Raw genomic sequence first — 17787 nt, forward strand, 5'->3', positions numbered from 1 at the left:
GTTATGGGACATACCAGTGTTATGGGACATACCAGTGTTATGGGACATACCAGTGTTATGGGATATACCAGTGTTATGGGATATACCAGTGTTATGGGACATACCAGTGTTATGGGACATACCAGTGTTATGGGACATACCAGTGTTATGGGACATACCAGTACCATGATGGTTGTGTTATTAATTGTTATTAATGACACCACCTTTTATACATTATAAATATTTAGTATATTTATTTTTACTGACATATACTGTTGTTCACTACTTCAGCACTATTGTTATATAATCGTCATGGACATATTCCCCTGGGGTTTTGCCAAAGCCTGGACATGTTCAGAAATGTGAGGAGCTCAGTTAGAAATGTTCATATGTAAAAATGCATGTTTTATGTTTCCATGGGGAAAAATTGCAGTGTATGGACTTCTATGGTACATTTTACACACAAACGATACAAATTAGTATTTAATACTATTTATAGTATTTAGTATAGATAGTATTTGATACTACACAAAAATTAATAAACCAAAGCTCCTGTTGCTGCTAGTTCTTTAAACATGAGTTTAAACATCATCCAAAAAGCCCCGATTCACCAAATCTCACCAAATCTGTCATTAGGATGAACATATTCAAACTTATCGACCAATGGAAAGTCAAACGGTCTTAAAACTCGCCCAACCAAACCTCAACCAATGAAGTCAAACGCTCAGAGACTAGAGCTGAGTTTTGTCTTGACAGTAAAGTTAACAACAACCAGCATGCTAGCACACAGTTCCTGATTATCTGACAGAAAAATGCTATATAATCAGATGCAGACTTATTTAATCAGCTGTGCTTCCTGTTGCACGTGTCTGTATAATCCCTCAGTCGTCCAGGTCTGATCCAGAGTAAAAAAGTTAAATCTGTCACTGGACAAATTGTAGGAGCGAAGACGTTTCGCTGCTCATCCAAGACGCTTCTTCAGTTCTGGTCAGATTACTGCTGGACACTGCCTTATATTTGTCTGAAGGGAGGAGCTAATTACACTGAAACTAGAAACAACTATTCAACCTTTAATGGCCCTCCTATTGTTCTCTTTTTGTTTGCTTTGGGTCTGAGAATAGCGTTGTAGATCAGTGAGAGATTATATCTAAAGCCTCCATTCCTGTTCAAGAAAGGATTGTCTTCCCTAACACAAATATCTTCTTTAACTCTCCTCTCAAACCATTTCTTTTCTGTGGCTCAGATCTGACCCTCTCTCTCTTCAAAGGAGTGGTTAGTGTCTTTGAGATGTAGATGAACAGCAGACTGGGGTCCTGAGCTGCTCTCTCGACGGTGTCGGTACATTCTTTTATGGAGTGTCTGTTTAATTCCCCATAGAAATTAAATAACCCCTCTTTAAAACCCCATCTTTAACAATATTTTCTAATTCTACGCTTTATATATTGAGATTTGAACAAATAATGAATGACCTTTAGAATATAGTTCCTGTATTCTTTACTTTATATGTTTAATAAATACTAAATTTCTAAAACGTCTTGTATCATTTTAAATCTAACTCTATTGTTCAGATTTGTACCTAAAATGTCTGACTACATTAGTAATAATAAAATATCTCTTATTCTTTCCCTAATCATTTCAAGAGTACTGTGCACTGAGAACTGACAAATATGCATGAACTTCATGAGCCGATAAGGAGATCAACAAGACAAACAGACTCCACTCATCATAAACATACAGCTTTATATTGTGTTAAGCTAAATGAGTGTGACAGTTAACAGCTGAGTCAGAGAGCCACATGAAGGAGCACATTACCACTGTGAGATGAACAGAATCACCATCACATCTGTTTTATATAGAGCTCCGCAGAGTCATTGTCTGAAGCCTTCTGCTGCATCAAATCAAATAAATCAATCTTCATCTACTTTAAGGTTAGGAAGCCAAAAAGAAAACAAATATCTCTAACACTTCTCGAAGAATTAATTTGAGAGTTGAGATGGTATTACTTTGAAAATCACCCAAATCTGTCAAATCTTTATAGATGAATATTAGCTTAATGTGTCTTTAAAATCCAATTCAGAACTCAGGTTTTTAAGTGAGATGTTAATGGAGGGAGGAAGGTTTGATACCTGCTTGTCTCCATGGAGATTGCATTGTTATGAATGTTTCACGCTATGGCATTAATGCTATCTATCTCCATGATAAAAGTCAAAAATTTAATCTGTCACTGGACAAATCGTCGTAGGACTGAAGACGTTTGGCTGCTCGTCCAAGTCACTTTTTCAGTTGTGGTCAGATTCCTGCTGGACACTGCCTTATATCTGTCTGAAGGGGGCGCTAACACTGAAACTGGAAACAGCTTTTGTTTACAGTCTGAGGTCTATTGAGCTACACTAAGTGTGTAATGTGTCTGAGTCACCATTAACATACAACTCTGAATGTGTCTTTCACTATGGATCAGACCAGGACGACTGAGCCATTACACAGACACGTCTTCATGACGACCAACAGGCCAAGTTATAGATCAGATTTATGGAGAGGCAAGCCCGCTCACAATAACAATGCATGCTTTTCAGTCTTTAGTGTCATACTGTAGAACATTCTACACCAATACAATCCTAAGCAACAAGTGATGCACCCTCACCAGAAAAGTTACATAGTGTACCTTTAAAAAAATGCAGAAAATGAGAAAATGGGCTTCAAAATCACAGTTTCTTATATGTTATTAATCTATGCATGAAAGCGTCACATAATAATACTTAATTGAATCATTAATATTTTAAATGACACCACTCAAAAATTTGAAGCTTTTTTTCTTTTTTCTTTTACATCATTCTTCTTAACACTGCCTCTATTCTCTCTGCCTCTATTCTCTCTGCCTCTCTATTCTCTCTCCCTCTGTTCTCTCTCTCTGTTCTCTCTGCCTCTCTGTTCTCTGCCTCTATTCTCTCTCCCTCTGTTCTCTGCCTCTATTCTCTCTCCCTCTATTCTCCGTCTGTTCTCTCTCCCTCTGTTCTCTCTCTCTGTTCTCTCTCCCTCTCTTCTCCGTCTGTTCTCTCTCCCTCTGTTCTCCGTCTGTTTTCTCTCCCTCTGTTCTCTCTCTCTGTTCTCTCTCCCTCTCTTCTCTCTCTGTTCTCTCTCCCTCTCTTTGTCTGTTCTCTCTCCCTCTGCTCCCTCTGTTCTCCCTCTGTCTTTTAGCACATTCTGTTACATGTTTTCCTTGAAGACTTTTATTGCCGCTCTGTATCTGGAGGTCGTGGCATGTGTTTTTAAAACCGTGTTTTTAAAGCCGTATCTGTAGGACATGTCCGGACCTGGTTACTGTGAGGTGAAAATGAGGTTTATATCCAGCAGCTGCACTTTTAACAAGCACCTCCAGCGTTCACCGCTAACGCTGCCAAAACAAACACGAGTAGCACCGAGATCCAATCTGTGATGAGGGAGACAACTTTGTATTTATGGAAATATATTATTGATTTATGAAACTGATCTTATCTGCATGAACTAGGGTTGTGTGAAGTATGTAAAATCAGATACTAATCGATAATAAAACTTATCAAAGTCAGGTCAGATCTGTGGACAGGCAATCCCGCTACATAAGAATACATCTTTTTCCAAAGAGCAATGACACCTGTAAAAGAATAAATGTAAGATAGACATTTCAGTCAAAGGAACATTGTCTCCACAGAAATGAGCAGGTCACCTAAAGCACTACCTGGGATTATTCACTCCACACTCTGTGGTGGTAAGAGTTTTTTTGTAGTCACGGCTGCCCTGGGTAGACTGACAGACAGACTGACAAGTGAGTTTGCCAATCTGCACAATCGGCCCCTCCGACCTCCACCACACTCACACATACACCACATTCATATTAGGTAATGTGGGTGCCTTGCTTAAGGACACAACTACAGTTTTTGCACTGGCGCCCCACTGTGGCAGCTGATATTTCCATCCAAGAGCTAACCAGGCTTAGTTTCTGAGATCTGATGAGGCTTTGACAAGCTGGTATGGTGGTGGACCCCCAACCACAGACTGTATATATAACTGGGGCAGTTTACAGCCGAGTGTGAAGCGGCTGGGATGAGAATCAGCTCCTCCAAATCTGAGGCCATGGTTCTCGACTCGAAAAAGGTGGCTTGCTCTCTCCGGGTGGGTGGTGAGTCTTTGCCTCAAGTGGAGGAGTTCAAGTATCTCAGGGTCTTGTTCACGAGTGAGGGAAAGATGGAGCGTGAGACCGACAGGCGGATCGGTGCAGCGTCTGCAGTGATGCGGTCACTGTATCGGTCCGTTGTGGTGAAGAAGGAGCTGAGCCCAAAGGCAAAGCTCTGGATTTACCTCAATCTACGTTCTACCCTCACCTATGGTCATGAGCTCTGGGTAATGACTGAAAGGAAAAGATCACGGATACAAGCGGCTGAAATGAGTTTGACCGGGCGCACCCGTAGGGATAGGGTGAGGAGCTCGGTCACACGGGAGGAGCTCGGAGTAGAGCCGCTGCTCCTACACGTCGAGAGGAACCAGTTGAGGCTCAGGCATCTGTTTAGGATGGCTCCTGGACGCCTCCCTAGGGAGGTGTTCTGGGCATGTCCCACCGGGAGGAGGCCCCGGGGAAGACCCAGGACACGTTGGAGGGACTATGTCTCTCGGCTGGACCTTGGGGTCCCACCAGAGGAGCTGGAGGACCTGTCCGGGGTGAGGAAGTCTGGGAATCCCTGCTTAGACTGCTGCCCCCGCGACCCGGCCCCGGATAAGAGGAAGAAAATGGATGGGTAGATGGATGGACATATTAGTGTGTGCTCACACGAGCCAAAGAACTGTGTGTGTTCTTTTGGGACTTTGGCCCGGTTTGAGGAGGTGGGCCAAAGCACGGCCCAGTTGGGTCTCAGTCTCTCAGTCTGGTCTCAGTCTCTCAGTCTGGTCTCAGTCTGGTCTCAGTCTCTCAGTCTGGTCTTAGTCTCTCAGTCTGGTCTCAGTCTCAGTCTCTCAGTCTGGTCTCAGTCTGGTCTTAGTCTCTCAGTCTAGTCTCGGTCTTAGTCTCTCAGTCTGGTCTTAGTCTCTCAGTCTGGTCTCAGTCTCTCAGTCTGGTCTCAGTCTCAGTCTCTCAGTCTGGTCTCACTCTGGTCTTAGTCTCTCAGTCTAGTCTCGGTCTCAGTCTCTCAGTCTGGTCTCAGTCTCTCAGTCTGGTCTCAGTCTGGTCTCAGTCTGGTCTCAGTCTCTCAGTCTGGTCTTAGTCTCTCAGTCTGGTCTCAGTCTCAGTCTCTCAGTCTGGTCTCAGTCTGGTCTTAGTCTCTCAGTCTAGTCTCGGTCTCAGTCTCTCAGTCTGGTCTTAGTCTCTCAGTCTGGTCTCAGTCTCTCAGTCTGGTCTCAGTCTCTCAGTCCGGTCTCAGTCTCTCAGTCTGGTCTCAGTCTCTCAGTCTGGTCTCAGTCTCTCAGTCTGGTCTCGGTCTCAGTCTCTCAGTCTGGTCTCAGTCTCTCAGTCTGGTCTCAGTCTCTCAGTCTGGTCTTAGTCTCTCAGTCTAGTCTCGGTCTCAGTCTCTCAGTCTGGTCTCAGTCTCTCAGTCCGGTCTCAGTCTCTCAGTCCGGTCTCAGTCTCTCAGTCCGGTCTCAGTCTCTCAGTCCGGTCTCAGTCTCTCAGTCCGGTCTCAGTCTCTCAGTCCGGTCTCAGTCTCTCAGTCCGGTCTCAGTCTCTCAGTCTGGTCTCAGTCTCTCAGTCTGGTCTCAGTCTCTCAGTCTGGTCTCAGTCTCTCAGTCTGGTCTCAGTCTCTCAGTCTGGTCTCAGTCTCAGTCTCTCAGTCTGGTCTTAGTCTCTCAGTCTGGTCTCAGTCTCTCAGTCTGGTCTCAGTCTCTCAGTCTGGTCTCAGTCTCAGTCTCTCAGTCTGGTCTTAGTCTCTCAGTCTGGTCTCAGTCTCTCAGTCCGGTCTCAGTCTCTCAGTCTGGTCTCAGTCTCAGTCTCTCAGTCTGGTCTCAGTCTCAGTCTCTCAGTCTGGTCTCAGTCTCTCAGTCTGGTCTCAGTCTCAGTCTCTCAGTCTGGTCTCAGTCTCTCAGTCTGGTCTCAGTCTCAGTCTCTCAGTCTGGTCTCAGTCTGGTCTTAGTCTCTCAGTCTAGTCTCGGTCTCAGTCTCTCAGTCTGGTCTTAGTCTCTCAGTCTGGTCTCAGTCTCTCAGTCTGGTCTCAGTCTCTCAGTCTGGTCTTAGTCTCTCAGTCTGGTCTCAGTCTGGTCTTAGTCTCTCAGTCTGGTCTCAGTCTCTCAGTCTGGTCTCAGTCTCTCAGTCTGGTCTCAGTCTCTCAGTCTGGTCTCAGTCTCAGTCTCTTAGTCTGGTCTCAGTCTCTCAGTCTGGTCTCAGTCTCTCAGTCTGGTCTCAGTCTCTCAGTCTGGTCTCAGTCTCAGTCTCTCAGTCTGGTCTCAGTCTCTCAGTCTGGTCTCAGTCTCTCAGTCTGGTCTCAGTCTCAGTGTCTCAGTCTGGTCTTAGTCTCTCAGTCTGGTCTCAGTCTCTCAGTCTGGTCTCAGTCTCTCAGTCTGGTCTCAGTCTCAGTCTCTTAGTCTGGTCTCAGTCTCTCAGTCTGGTCTCAGTCTCAGTCTCTCAGTCTGGTCTCAGTCTCTCAGTCTGGTCTCAGTCTCTCAGTCCGGTCTCAGTCTCTCAGTCTGGTCTCAGTCTCAGTCTCTCAGTCTGGTCTCAGTCTCAGTCTCTCAGTCTGGTCTCAGTCTCTCAGTCTGGTCTCAGTCTCAGTGTCTCAGTCTGGTCTTAGTCTCTCAGTCTGGTCTCAGTCTCTCAGTCTGGTCTCAGTCTCAGTCTCTCAGTCTGGTCTCAGTCTCTCAGTCTGGTCTCAGTCTCTCAGTCTGGTCTCAGTCTCTCAGTCTGGTCTCAGTCTCAGTCTCTCAGTCTGGTCTTAGTCTCTCAGTCTGGTCTCAGTCTTTCAGTCTGGTCTTGAGATGATTAACCAGAGTCAAATTTAAATAGTTTTGAGCAAAAGTGACAAATCACAAAGGCTGCGATGTTTGAACCATCCTCCACAAACAAAAGAACGTAACATTTATGTTTTTTGTCTTCAAGGAAACCTGCATTTTAATCATACAGTTTTTTTTTCTATTTTTACACTCAAAATCCCAACCTTCTCTGGAATCGAATCCTTGATTTTCAATGTTTATCGTGACGTGTAATGTCCTAAGCTCCAGCTCTAATTACTCTGGATTTTGCAGACAGGAAACTCCATGTTTTGTTCTTGGGCTAAACATTTGTGAAGTCCAGTAAATGTTTGGTTTGAACGTGGCTGTGTTGGCAGACTTCTTCACTACTGAACGGAGCCGTTCCATTTGGTTTGCATTTGGCTCCTGGATGTCATGCATGTTTGGGTTATAAATGATAATGTGCTTTTGGAAACACTGAACACATAATGATGAATCAGCTCTGAGGACGGCCACCCAACAGAACCACCAAAAGCTTTCATGCAGCGCCTATAAAAGCTTAAAAAAGCCTGCTTCTGACTGAGGAGAAGTGGTAGTCTCATGTGTAGTAGTAGTAGTAGTAGTAGTAGTAGTAGTAGTAGTAGTAGTAGTAGTAGTAGTAGTAGTAGTAGTAGTAGTAGTTATAGCTGTAGTAGAAGTAGTAGTAAGGCAAGGCAAGTTTATTTGAATAACACGACAGTATTCAAATAATAATAGACAGTAGAGTGTTTGTCCACTGATCCGAAGATTGGAGGTTCAAATACCGCTCTCGACATAAAACATCATCGGTTGAGTGGTCAGATCTACTGATCCACAGGTTGAGGGTGCGATTCTAGCTCACGCAGATGAAAGCTGTCGTTGTGTCCTTGGGCAAGACACTAAACCCACCTCACCCTCAGTGACACTGGTGTGTGAATGTGTGTGTGAATGGGTGAGTGGTTCCTTGTTGTAAAGTGCTTTGAGTGCTTTTGCTACATAAAGTGATTTAAGAAAAACATAAAAATCACAACAGTACAAAAAATAGTAAATAATTATCCTGAAATGAACATTACAGTAGTAAAGTACACACTACACCTAAACACTACTACTTGTATTATAGGAGTATTAATATTGGTATGTGGCTTGGGAACATTGTTGGAAAACCATCCCGTCCCTTCAGGATCCACTGTACAATGAACTCGATGAAGCTAAAATAAGATACTGAGATGCTCTTAAGTTCAAAGAGGGACAGTCGTATTGCTGCTGGATGCATGATTGGCAGCCATGTTTCCTTCACTCAGACCCAGGGTGGATCACTTTGCTGCTAAGGTGCTAGCCTTTGTGAAAATGTCATTGTGTTGCCTGGAATGTCCCACAGTATGGCTTTAAACAGGCCAGTTCTATGACGTTATTGTGAAGGTATAACAAAGTAAATAATCCATGTTTGTTTTTTCAATAAAAACACATTTATAACTGAATATATATTAAATCCATAAGTTAAATGCCATACAAACCCTTCATCAGAAAAGTAATAGATCAGTTTAAATACATGATTATTAGTTGTAAAAAATGAACTGGTGGATGAAAAGTTTTCTCTGATCTTATGCGTTTGTGCCACAGGACGGTGGTGTACGAGTGCTGCCCTGGCTACATGAAGCTGGACAACATGCGTGGCTGCCCTGCAGGTGGGTACGGGGTCCTCTCCCACTGACCTCCAGCTGTGAACAGTTTCATCCTCTCACTGCCCCAAACAGTGCAGACACATAAACCATGAGCAGACCAGAGCAGCCATATTGTGTGCGCATGTTCACCTCCGCTTTATGTGTACAATATAAAAGTGCTTTGTGTTTTACAGTGGCCCCCATAGATCACGTTTACGGCACCCTGGGTCTGGTGAAGGCTAGCTCCACTCAGAACTACGCCGACATCTCCAAACTGAGGCCTGAGATCGAAGGACCCGGCTCGTTCACCTTCTTCGCCCCAAGCAACGACGCCTGGGACCTGCTGAATGAGGTAACGTCAAATCATGCAGAAAGTAATTTTTTCATTAAGATTTAGCTGTACACGTGTGGGCAGTGGACTGTGTTTGTGAAGCTTGAGACGCCGTGAAGAGCAGCTCTTAGTTTCATCTTGTGTAGCTATTCGCCCAGCCCAAACTACAGGAAAGAAGACAGAGGAGCTAGCATCTCTGCACATAGCTTCACATTACATCAAAACAACAATTTGAACTTTAATATGACAAAAATATATTTATGAATGAAAATAAAGGCAAAATAATCACAAAAGGAGATGACAGCAGACCTCACTGACTTCTTCACAACACTGGGTTTACAAAGGGAAGAGGCAGGGTCAAAGGTCACATGAAGAATAAACCAAAACACAGAAGAAGCGATTGGACTAAAGCTGCACAGTAAATCAAATACCAGGTCAAAACTGAAATAAACAAAAGCGGCATCCATCCATTTATTTCCGCTTTATCTGGGGCCGGGTCGTTGAGGCAGCAGTCTGAGCAGGGAGGCCCAAACTTCCCTCTCCACACCTCCCCCAGCTCTTCCGGGAGAATTCCATGGCGTTTTGAGTCCAGTCGACAGACATAGTCCCTCCTGTGTGTCCTGGGTCTTCCCCGGGGCCTCCTCCCGGTGGGACATGACCGGAACACCTCCCCAGGGAGGCGTACAGGAGGCATCCTGAACAGTTGCCTGAGCCTCAGCGGCTGATCCCCACGTGGAGGAGCAGCGGCTCTACTCAGAGCTCCTCCTGTGTGACCGAGCTCCTCACCCTATCCTAGCCCCTAGTGCCCGGCCACTTTGTGGATAAAACCCATTTTGGCGCTTGTATCCGTGATCTTTGAACAGAATCCAACTATTAAAGAACTGATACTTAATTGATAGGTATGGCACAGTGGCTGAGTAGCTAACCCTAACTTCACAGCAAGAAGGTTAGATTCCCGGGTTGCCCGGGCCTTTCTCTGTGGAGTTTGCATGTTCTGCCCATGTCTGGGTGGGTTTCCTCCGGGCTGGCTGGTTTCTCCCATCAACCCAAAACATGGACCACAGGTCAAATCCTCCAGGTGAGGTCGCCCTGACCAAGACTAACTCAAGATCTGGACATGGGTCCCTGGGCACTGCATGCCCACTGCTCCTGACATGGTGCCCCAGTGGCACTGAGGGATGGGTCAAATGCAGAGTAACAAAGTGCATCTTTAATACTTTGCAACTGAGTGGGGGTGTGATGCTAAGTGAAGGCATTTTTCTGTCTGAGGTTACTCAAATTAGACTATAATCTGACCTTTGTTTTAACACAATCTGACCATAAAGAGCAGATTTAGCTGAAACTACAGGTGAGCTGTTGATTCTCCAACTTTCTGTTGGTTAAATTAATTCTCATGTTCAGCCCTAAGAAGCAACTGCTGTTGTGATTTTGGGCTTTTTAAAATTTATTTATTTATTTTAAAAAAAGGGACAATGCACATTAATCAACATTACAAAAAAAATGTAAATGTGCCCGAGTTAGCTGACTAGAGCTAGTTTTCATCGGTTGTCCCCAGGCCAGATGTAACAAGGCAACCTACAATTAAGAAAACATTCAAAGATAAGAATTAAACATATTGAACAGCAATATAATGTGGACATAATTAAAAATATGTACATTTACAAATACCTATTTACAATTAATGCTCACAAGACTGAGTTTCCACAAGCCATTTTTTGTCATTCTTTTTAAATGAGAAGAATGATGGAGCCTCTCTAATGGCTTCACTGTTCCACTGCTGCTTTGACTGAGAAAACCACCCGACTAAAGGCTGATCTTCTGTGAGAATAACACAGTCTGCCCTCGCTGCTCCTCTGGTCACTCGGCCCTCACTAGATCTAAACTTTACCAAATCACCCAGTGACGGCAGTGCCATGTTTGATTTTATAGACCAAACAGATGTTTTTAAATTTAACCAAATTATTCCAATTCAGCAAATTGTATTTTTGTAGAATCTGATAGATGATATCTGTAATGTTTTTGATGATATCTGTAATGTTTTTTATCCAATGTTTTTAGAGCTTGCTTTTAGAGCTTACAAAAATAAATTTAATTGAACTGAAATTGAATTTGAGCTTTTAAACAAGCTTCTTTCAAATAACATTACAGTCACAAGCTAACTAGCATTAGCCAATCAGTTAGTTAACAACTAAACTGAACCATAAATGCTCAGATTGATCACAGGCTCCTGAAGTTCCTGAAATTCATTTTATATTTTTACTTGAGCTTTCAGACACTCTGAATACTTATCAGACTGTGTCTCATGTGTCATGGTAACTGCTGAACATTTCATCATAAACATACATGCAGCACTCCCCTTACTATATTAATATACAAAAATCACCATTTCAGATTTATATTTGAGTGTTTTTTATGTTTAACAGGACGTGAGGAATAATCTGGTGAGCAACGTGAACATTGAGCTGTACAACGCCCTGCACTACCACATGGCCAACAAACGCTACCTGACCAAAGACCTAAAGAACGGCATGACCATCACCTCCATGTACCAGGACCTGAACCTCCACATCAACCACTATCCCAATGGGGTAAGAGCACTCCTCCACAGAGCTCGCTCCACATCAACCTCTATCCCAATGGGGTAAGAGCACTCCTCCACAGAGCTCGCTGTTCACATCAGAATATGAGCTTTATTAGGGTATAACAAACGTGTCCAGACCTTGCTGCTTCTAAAGGCGTCATTGGTCAAAAGCTTCAGTTGTCCTATTGACACAGGTGAAAACCTTAAAAAATGACTGAGGCCAGTGGTCCCCAACTACTGGGCCAGGGACCAGTACCAGTCCATTACGAGCCCATTACGAGCCCATTACGCATTTGCTACTGGGCCGCACAAAATCAGTAAATAATTTGTCAACGACTGCATCTTCGTTGACGTAACTTTCGCCCGTCCCTCATGACACGCTAATAATAGTCTTTGGAGAGCTTTTTTGGCAAAGGGGAAACATGCAGAAAGTCTTTAGAGTTTTTGTGAGTAAACTGTGCGAATCGAGCCTGTCTGTGCAACAAGAGGATCAGCTGTTAGAGATGACGATGGTCTTAAACGTATGTTTGGGACAACATCTATGCTAACATTCTGGATGAAAATCAAGCAAGGATATCCTGAAATTGCCACAAGAGCACTGAAAACCTTACTACCATTTCCAACATCCTATCTGTGTGAAGCGGGCTCTTCGGCAGTGACAGAAACCGAGACAAAATTACAGGGCCGACATAAGAAACACACTGCGGGTGTCATTGTCTCCCATTACTCCTAGATGGGACATTATGGTGAGTTGTATTTTTTATGCACTTAACTTGTTTTTGCCATATCTGCCACGTGTAGAAGGCCGGCCCGTGAAAATAAAGCCTACATTATTCATAATTGTATTATTATTAGTCCATGGTGCAAAAAAGGTTGGGGACCCCTGACTTAAGCCATGAAGCATAAACACCAAACAAACTGTTAAAATGAAATCACAAACACTGGTGAACTCTCTTAAACATATTTAAAATATCACAGACTGTACTTTCCAGAACCAGAGGACTCACACATTTGGTCTCAAATGACTGTGTTCTCAGTCCATCAGCCCAAGCGTAAGTCCTGTTGAACTGTGTTGGTAACAAACGTCTTGATGATACAGGTTGTGACGGTGAACTGTGCCAGGATCATCCATGGAAACCAGGTCTCCACAAATGGAGTCGTGCATGTCATCGACAGAGTGATCCAGGCCACAGGGAACACCATCCAGTCCTTTGTGGAGGTGGACGATGACCTTACCACTCTCAGCGTGAGTACGATGGCATCAAGAAGTGGCTGGTGATCTCTCAAAACACCCATTTAGCATTATGTAGGAACATTAATGTCAGTGGTGGTGAACAAACTGCTAAAGGCACACGTAGGGAGGCTCACACTGGAACCAATGAATGGTCTAAGACAGTAAGAGCTGACTGACCCTTCTTGTACTGCCCCCTGTAGGATATCCTCCAGAACGCAGATTTGATGGATAAACTGGGTGAGAAAGGGCAGTTCACACTCTTTGCTCCCACCAACGCCGCTTTCGACAAGATCGGCATCGAGACACTGGAACGTCTGCAGGACAACAAAGACGCTCTCCAGGGTAAGAATCAATTGAATGCTTTGTGTTCTTACCAGACTTTTCATAGTGCGTGTCCTTTGGAAGTACCTCTAAAATGATGTGTAGTGTGCAAGGAGAAAGACTAAAACACAAAGTACTACGAGGTATTACTGAAGTACATGTATGACCTGGACTCTGGCTCAAAAGTTACATACTGTGACTACAATGCATAGACTAAAGTAAAGATATGTTTATGTTTACTGCACTCAAAACATGTGTCTGTTTAGTCCTGGTTCAGTCCTGGTTCAGTCCTGGTTCAGTCCTGGTTCAGTCTTGGTTCAGTCCTGGTTCAGTCCTGGTTTAGTCCTGGTTTAGTCTAGTATTAGATGTTATGTAGCAAACATGATGTAAACTCGTCTAAATGATACAATAATTATGTCACAGCTTCATTTCTTTAAATGTGGATTAAAAAAGTGTCTTGAGCCTAAACTGTGTTTCTGATGGAGTTTTATGTTGGTGACAGAGGGATTCTGTTTTACAACTCACAAATACTTCTGTATTTTTGTACTTTTCCTCTCAACTTTTTTGATAAACTTGACTGATGTAAAACTGTGATAAATATTTGGCACGAGCTCTATCCACCAAACCATCATCATAATGAGAGTGAGGCCGGGTGAGGCCGGGTCAAATGCACTGGTCCGTGCAGCTGTTTCTGCACAAGACGCTGGAAATGATACTGAAAAAACAATGCTGACTTTCTGGCAGCATTACTGAGTTGGAACATGCTCTTGTTTTTAAAAGCTTCTGTGCTTTCTAACATTTCTGGGGAAATTAGAGTCGCTAGCATTAGCCAACCATATCTGAGAGAGTCACTCTCACTTTTTGTTGAAAATTAAACTTCTAAACAGGACCATGAACCACAGGACCATGAACCACAGGACCATGAACCACAGGACCATGAACCACAGGACCATGAACCACAGGACCATGAACCACAGGACCATGAACCACAGGACCATGAACCACAGCTCCTGAACATGTCTCTGTAAATACATTTTGCATTGATAATGTGTGTGTCGTCATGGAGAAACATTCTGCCATAGAGATGCATGTATCACAATATTTGTCTTATTGTCAATATTTGATTTTAAAATCCACAGTAAGGCCCATAATTGTATATTAAAGCCACAGTATGTAACTTTTTCAGCAAAATAGATTGAAACATGCAGGTGACACTTCACCTCCAGAAAGTTACATACCACAGTATTAGGTTGGAGTAAAGTTTGCACATCCAACAAATAAAAAAAATAAAGATATATAATTTTTCTGGCACATAAAACAATTTTGACTTTGATTTTAAAATATATTCCATGTGTTGGTTTATTTAAGGTGATTTTAAAGATTGTGACGGGCGTGTTCAACTGTCAGACTTAATCTGTCAAGAGTTTTTAGAAATCTGCTGAAACTTGTCTGAAATGTGTCTGTAAATGTCTGGAGGACATATTTTCTTTGGCTCTTTCTTGTAGCATTTTGATTTAACGTTATACCCAATATTCAAATGTGGCATATTTTAAAAACAGTGTCAGGGAGCTAGGCCCACACTCGCCCAGTCAGACCACGCCCAGTCAGACCACGCCCAGTCAGACCACGCCCAGTCAGACCACGCCCAGTTAGACCACGCCCAGTCAGATCACACCCAGTCACACTCACCCAGTCACACTCGCAGTGTGACAGCGACATGGTCCAGTTGTTTTCCTCTCTTCTACTTCATCTTTCAGACTTTTACATTTTTCAACTTTTCTAGTCACAAACAACAAAAATCACCTCCAAAGTGTTTTCACGATACTCACAATACTCACGACACTCGTGATACGACACTCGTGATACTCACGACACTCGTGATACTCTCGACACTCGTGATACTCGTGATACTCTCGACACTCGTGATACTCACGATACTCTCGACACTCGTGATACTCTCGACACTCGTGATACTCGTGATACTCACGACACTCGTGATACTCTCGACACTCGTGATACTCGTGATACTCTCGACACTCGTGATACTCGTGATACTCATGACACTCGTGATACTCACGACACTCATTATACTCTCGACACTCGTGATACTCGTGATACTCTCGACACTCGTGATACTCACGATACTCTCGACACTCGTGATACTCATGATACTCTCGACACTCGTTATACTCACGACACTCGTGATACTCTCGACACTCGTGATACTCGTGATACTCTCGACACTCGTGATACTCGCGATACTCTCGACACTCGTGATACTCATGATACTCTCGACACTCGTGATACTCGTGATACTCACAACACTCGTGATACTTGTGATACTCAGGATACTCAGGATATTCACAATACTTGATACCGATTCCAAAATAATCATAACAAAAACCCTCAAACACTTAAAAGGACAATAGAATGTGATTTTCAACATTAAATGGTCGTACTTTCTTTTAAATGGTCGTACTTTCTTTTCTATTCCCATGTGACGTTGTATAAAGGTTTGTTTCTGTCCTGTCAATGGGACTTTTTTAGTATTGATACCTCCCAAAAATTTGAATCTAGTTTTGATACTAGTTTTAGTATCGATGAGCATCTGGTTTTGGATACTTCAAAGTATGCCGTTTTTCTCCATAGTCAATAAAAATACAATTGCTTAGTGCCACTAAAACACTTGAGCGTGTAAAGCGGCGCTGAAAATGTGACCACGTGGAGTACGAGAGATTACAAAAGTATGAGGTCGTTGTTCTTATGGCTCTTACATAAAGTCCATGAACCGCAGCTGTGTCTCCGGTGCCATTGGCAGCAGGACTATGAGGTTTTTATGAGCCCACAGAGCGGCCTTCAGATGAGGGGACCAGTTCACACTACGGGAAACACAAGACTCACTGAAGGACCCACGGGACCACACGGCTCCCCGGGTTCAGAGGGTTGTGAAGCCCAAGAAGTGGACACAACACAAACACAGGCCAAGAACATCAGTTGTTTTGGTGCTTTGTCTGGAGTTGGAGTTAAACTGGAATAAATTGTGTTTCGGAATTTCTGGGATCTGATTTGAAATGCAGTCATAAAAATTTAAACCAAACAAAAACAGCCAAGTGATTTTTAAACCAGGACAAAGCCAGGACTAACCAAGATAAAACCAGAACTAGATACAACTGGATCTAACCCAGATCTAAACCAGGACTAAACCAGGTCCTAATCAAAAATAAACCTGTTCTAAATCTAAACACACTATAAAAATGGTCTTAAATAGAACCAAACCAAGTCAAAAGATTGATTTAAATTGGTCTAAACTGGAATTAAAACAAGTCTAAACCATGACTAAATCTTCACCTGGAGGTAGTAGATAATTATAAAACAGCTCGACTCAACAATTTAAACAAAACAACTCTTGACCTGAGAGAAAGACTCTGAGAAAACCTTTCCCAGACAAAGTAAAGGCTCCTCACATTTACAAACATATACTGTTTTACATAATAATCCGACATGTGACATTTTAAAACATAAAACAAAGATTCAGCCCAAATTAACGTATCTGTATTTTTGATGTGAAGTCCGTTGGTCGGCTGAAGTTGTTTTAAATTGTTTCTATTAGGACTACAACCTTAAAATGGGATTGTTATTACTGATGGAAGGGTTTGGAAGAAGATGCCAGATGGAAGAGCAAACATGAGGAGAATTATCTTATGAGACTTTTCCACGTGTTTATATTTGGCTCGGGTTAAGGAGTGGAGAGCTGTAGTTCTACAAAATCACCAAAACATTAAAGAGGTGGAAATCTTATAGCTAACCCCCCTTATGGTTGGCTGTAAGTACAAGACTCCGCCCACAAATCTACATCACCCATGAAATCTACATCACCCATGAAATCTACATCACCCATGAAATCTACATCACCCATGAAATCTACATCACCCATGAAATCTACATCACCCATGAAATCTACATCACCCATGAAATCTACATCACCCATGAAATCTACATCACCCATGCTCGCACATAACAAGACTCCATAAATACACAAAACATGACACAAAACTGTACACTACAAACTTGATGTGCAGTTTCATAAGTAGGATGCAGCTGATTGTGTTGTGATAGTTGTTTTTGTGTGTTGTTTTGTTTTTGTGTGTTGTTTTGTTTTTGTGTGTTGTTTGTTTTTGTGTGTTGTTTGTTTTTGTATGTTGTTGTGTGTTTTTGTGTGTTGTTTTGTTTTTGTGTGTTGTTGTGTTTTTGTGTGTTGTTTGTTTTTGTGTGTTGTGTTTTTGTGTGTTGTTTGTTTTTGTGTGTTGTTTGTTTTTGTATGTTGTTGTGTGTTTTTGTGTGTTGTTTTGTTTTTGTGTGTTGTTGTGTTTTTGTGTGTTGTGTGTTTTTGTGTGTTGTTGTGTTTTTGTGTGTTGTTTTGTTTTTGTGTGTTGTTGTGTTTTTGTGTGTTGTGTGTTTTTGTGTGTTGTTGTGTTTTTGTGTGTTGTTTTGTTTTTGTGTGTTGTTGTGTTTTTGTGTGTTGTGTGTTTTTGTGTGTTGTTGTGTTTTTGTGTGTATATCTCGGTGGCTGAGTGGCTCATGTCTCACAGCAGAAGGTTTGGTTGGATCCCCGGGTCGCCCAGGCCTTTCTGTGTGGAGTTTTTCATGTTTCTCCTCGTGTCTGGATGGGTTTCCTCCGGGTACTCCGGTTTCCCCCATCAACCAAAACATGAACGCCCTTCGAGACAACTGTTGTTGTGATTTTGGGCGTTACAAAAATAAA

At 42.8% G+C, this 17787-nt stretch overlaps 1 protein-coding gene across 2 annotated transcripts in view; it reads left to right on the forward strand.

Annotated features, from left to right (window-relative positions):
* The window catches only part of postnb (periostin, osteoblast specific factor b), a 54282-nt gene that overhangs the window by 14095 nt on the left and 22400 nt on the right, over positions 1-17787 (forward strand). For both annotated transcript variants that reach the window (XM_055226025.1, XM_055226026.1), the window contains exons 3-7: positions 8518-8582; positions 8753-8910; positions 11313-11477; positions 12570-12716; positions 12905-13046. In XM_055226025.1, coding sequence (XP_055082000.1) covers positions 8518-8582; positions 8753-8910; positions 11313-11477; positions 12570-12716; positions 12905-13046 — 677 coding nt within the window. The remainder of the gene's footprint in view (positions 1-8517; positions 8583-8752; positions 8911-11312; positions 11478-12569; positions 12717-12904; positions 13047-17787) is intronic.

This window comes from Periophthalmus magnuspinnatus, chromosome 13 (assembly GCF_009829125.3).
Source record: "Periophthalmus magnuspinnatus isolate fPerMag1 chromosome 13, fPerMag1.2.pri, whole genome shotgun sequence".
Classification (NCBI taxonomy): Eukaryota; Metazoa; Chordata; class Actinopteri; order Gobiiformes; family Gobiidae; genus Periophthalmus; species Periophthalmus magnuspinnatus.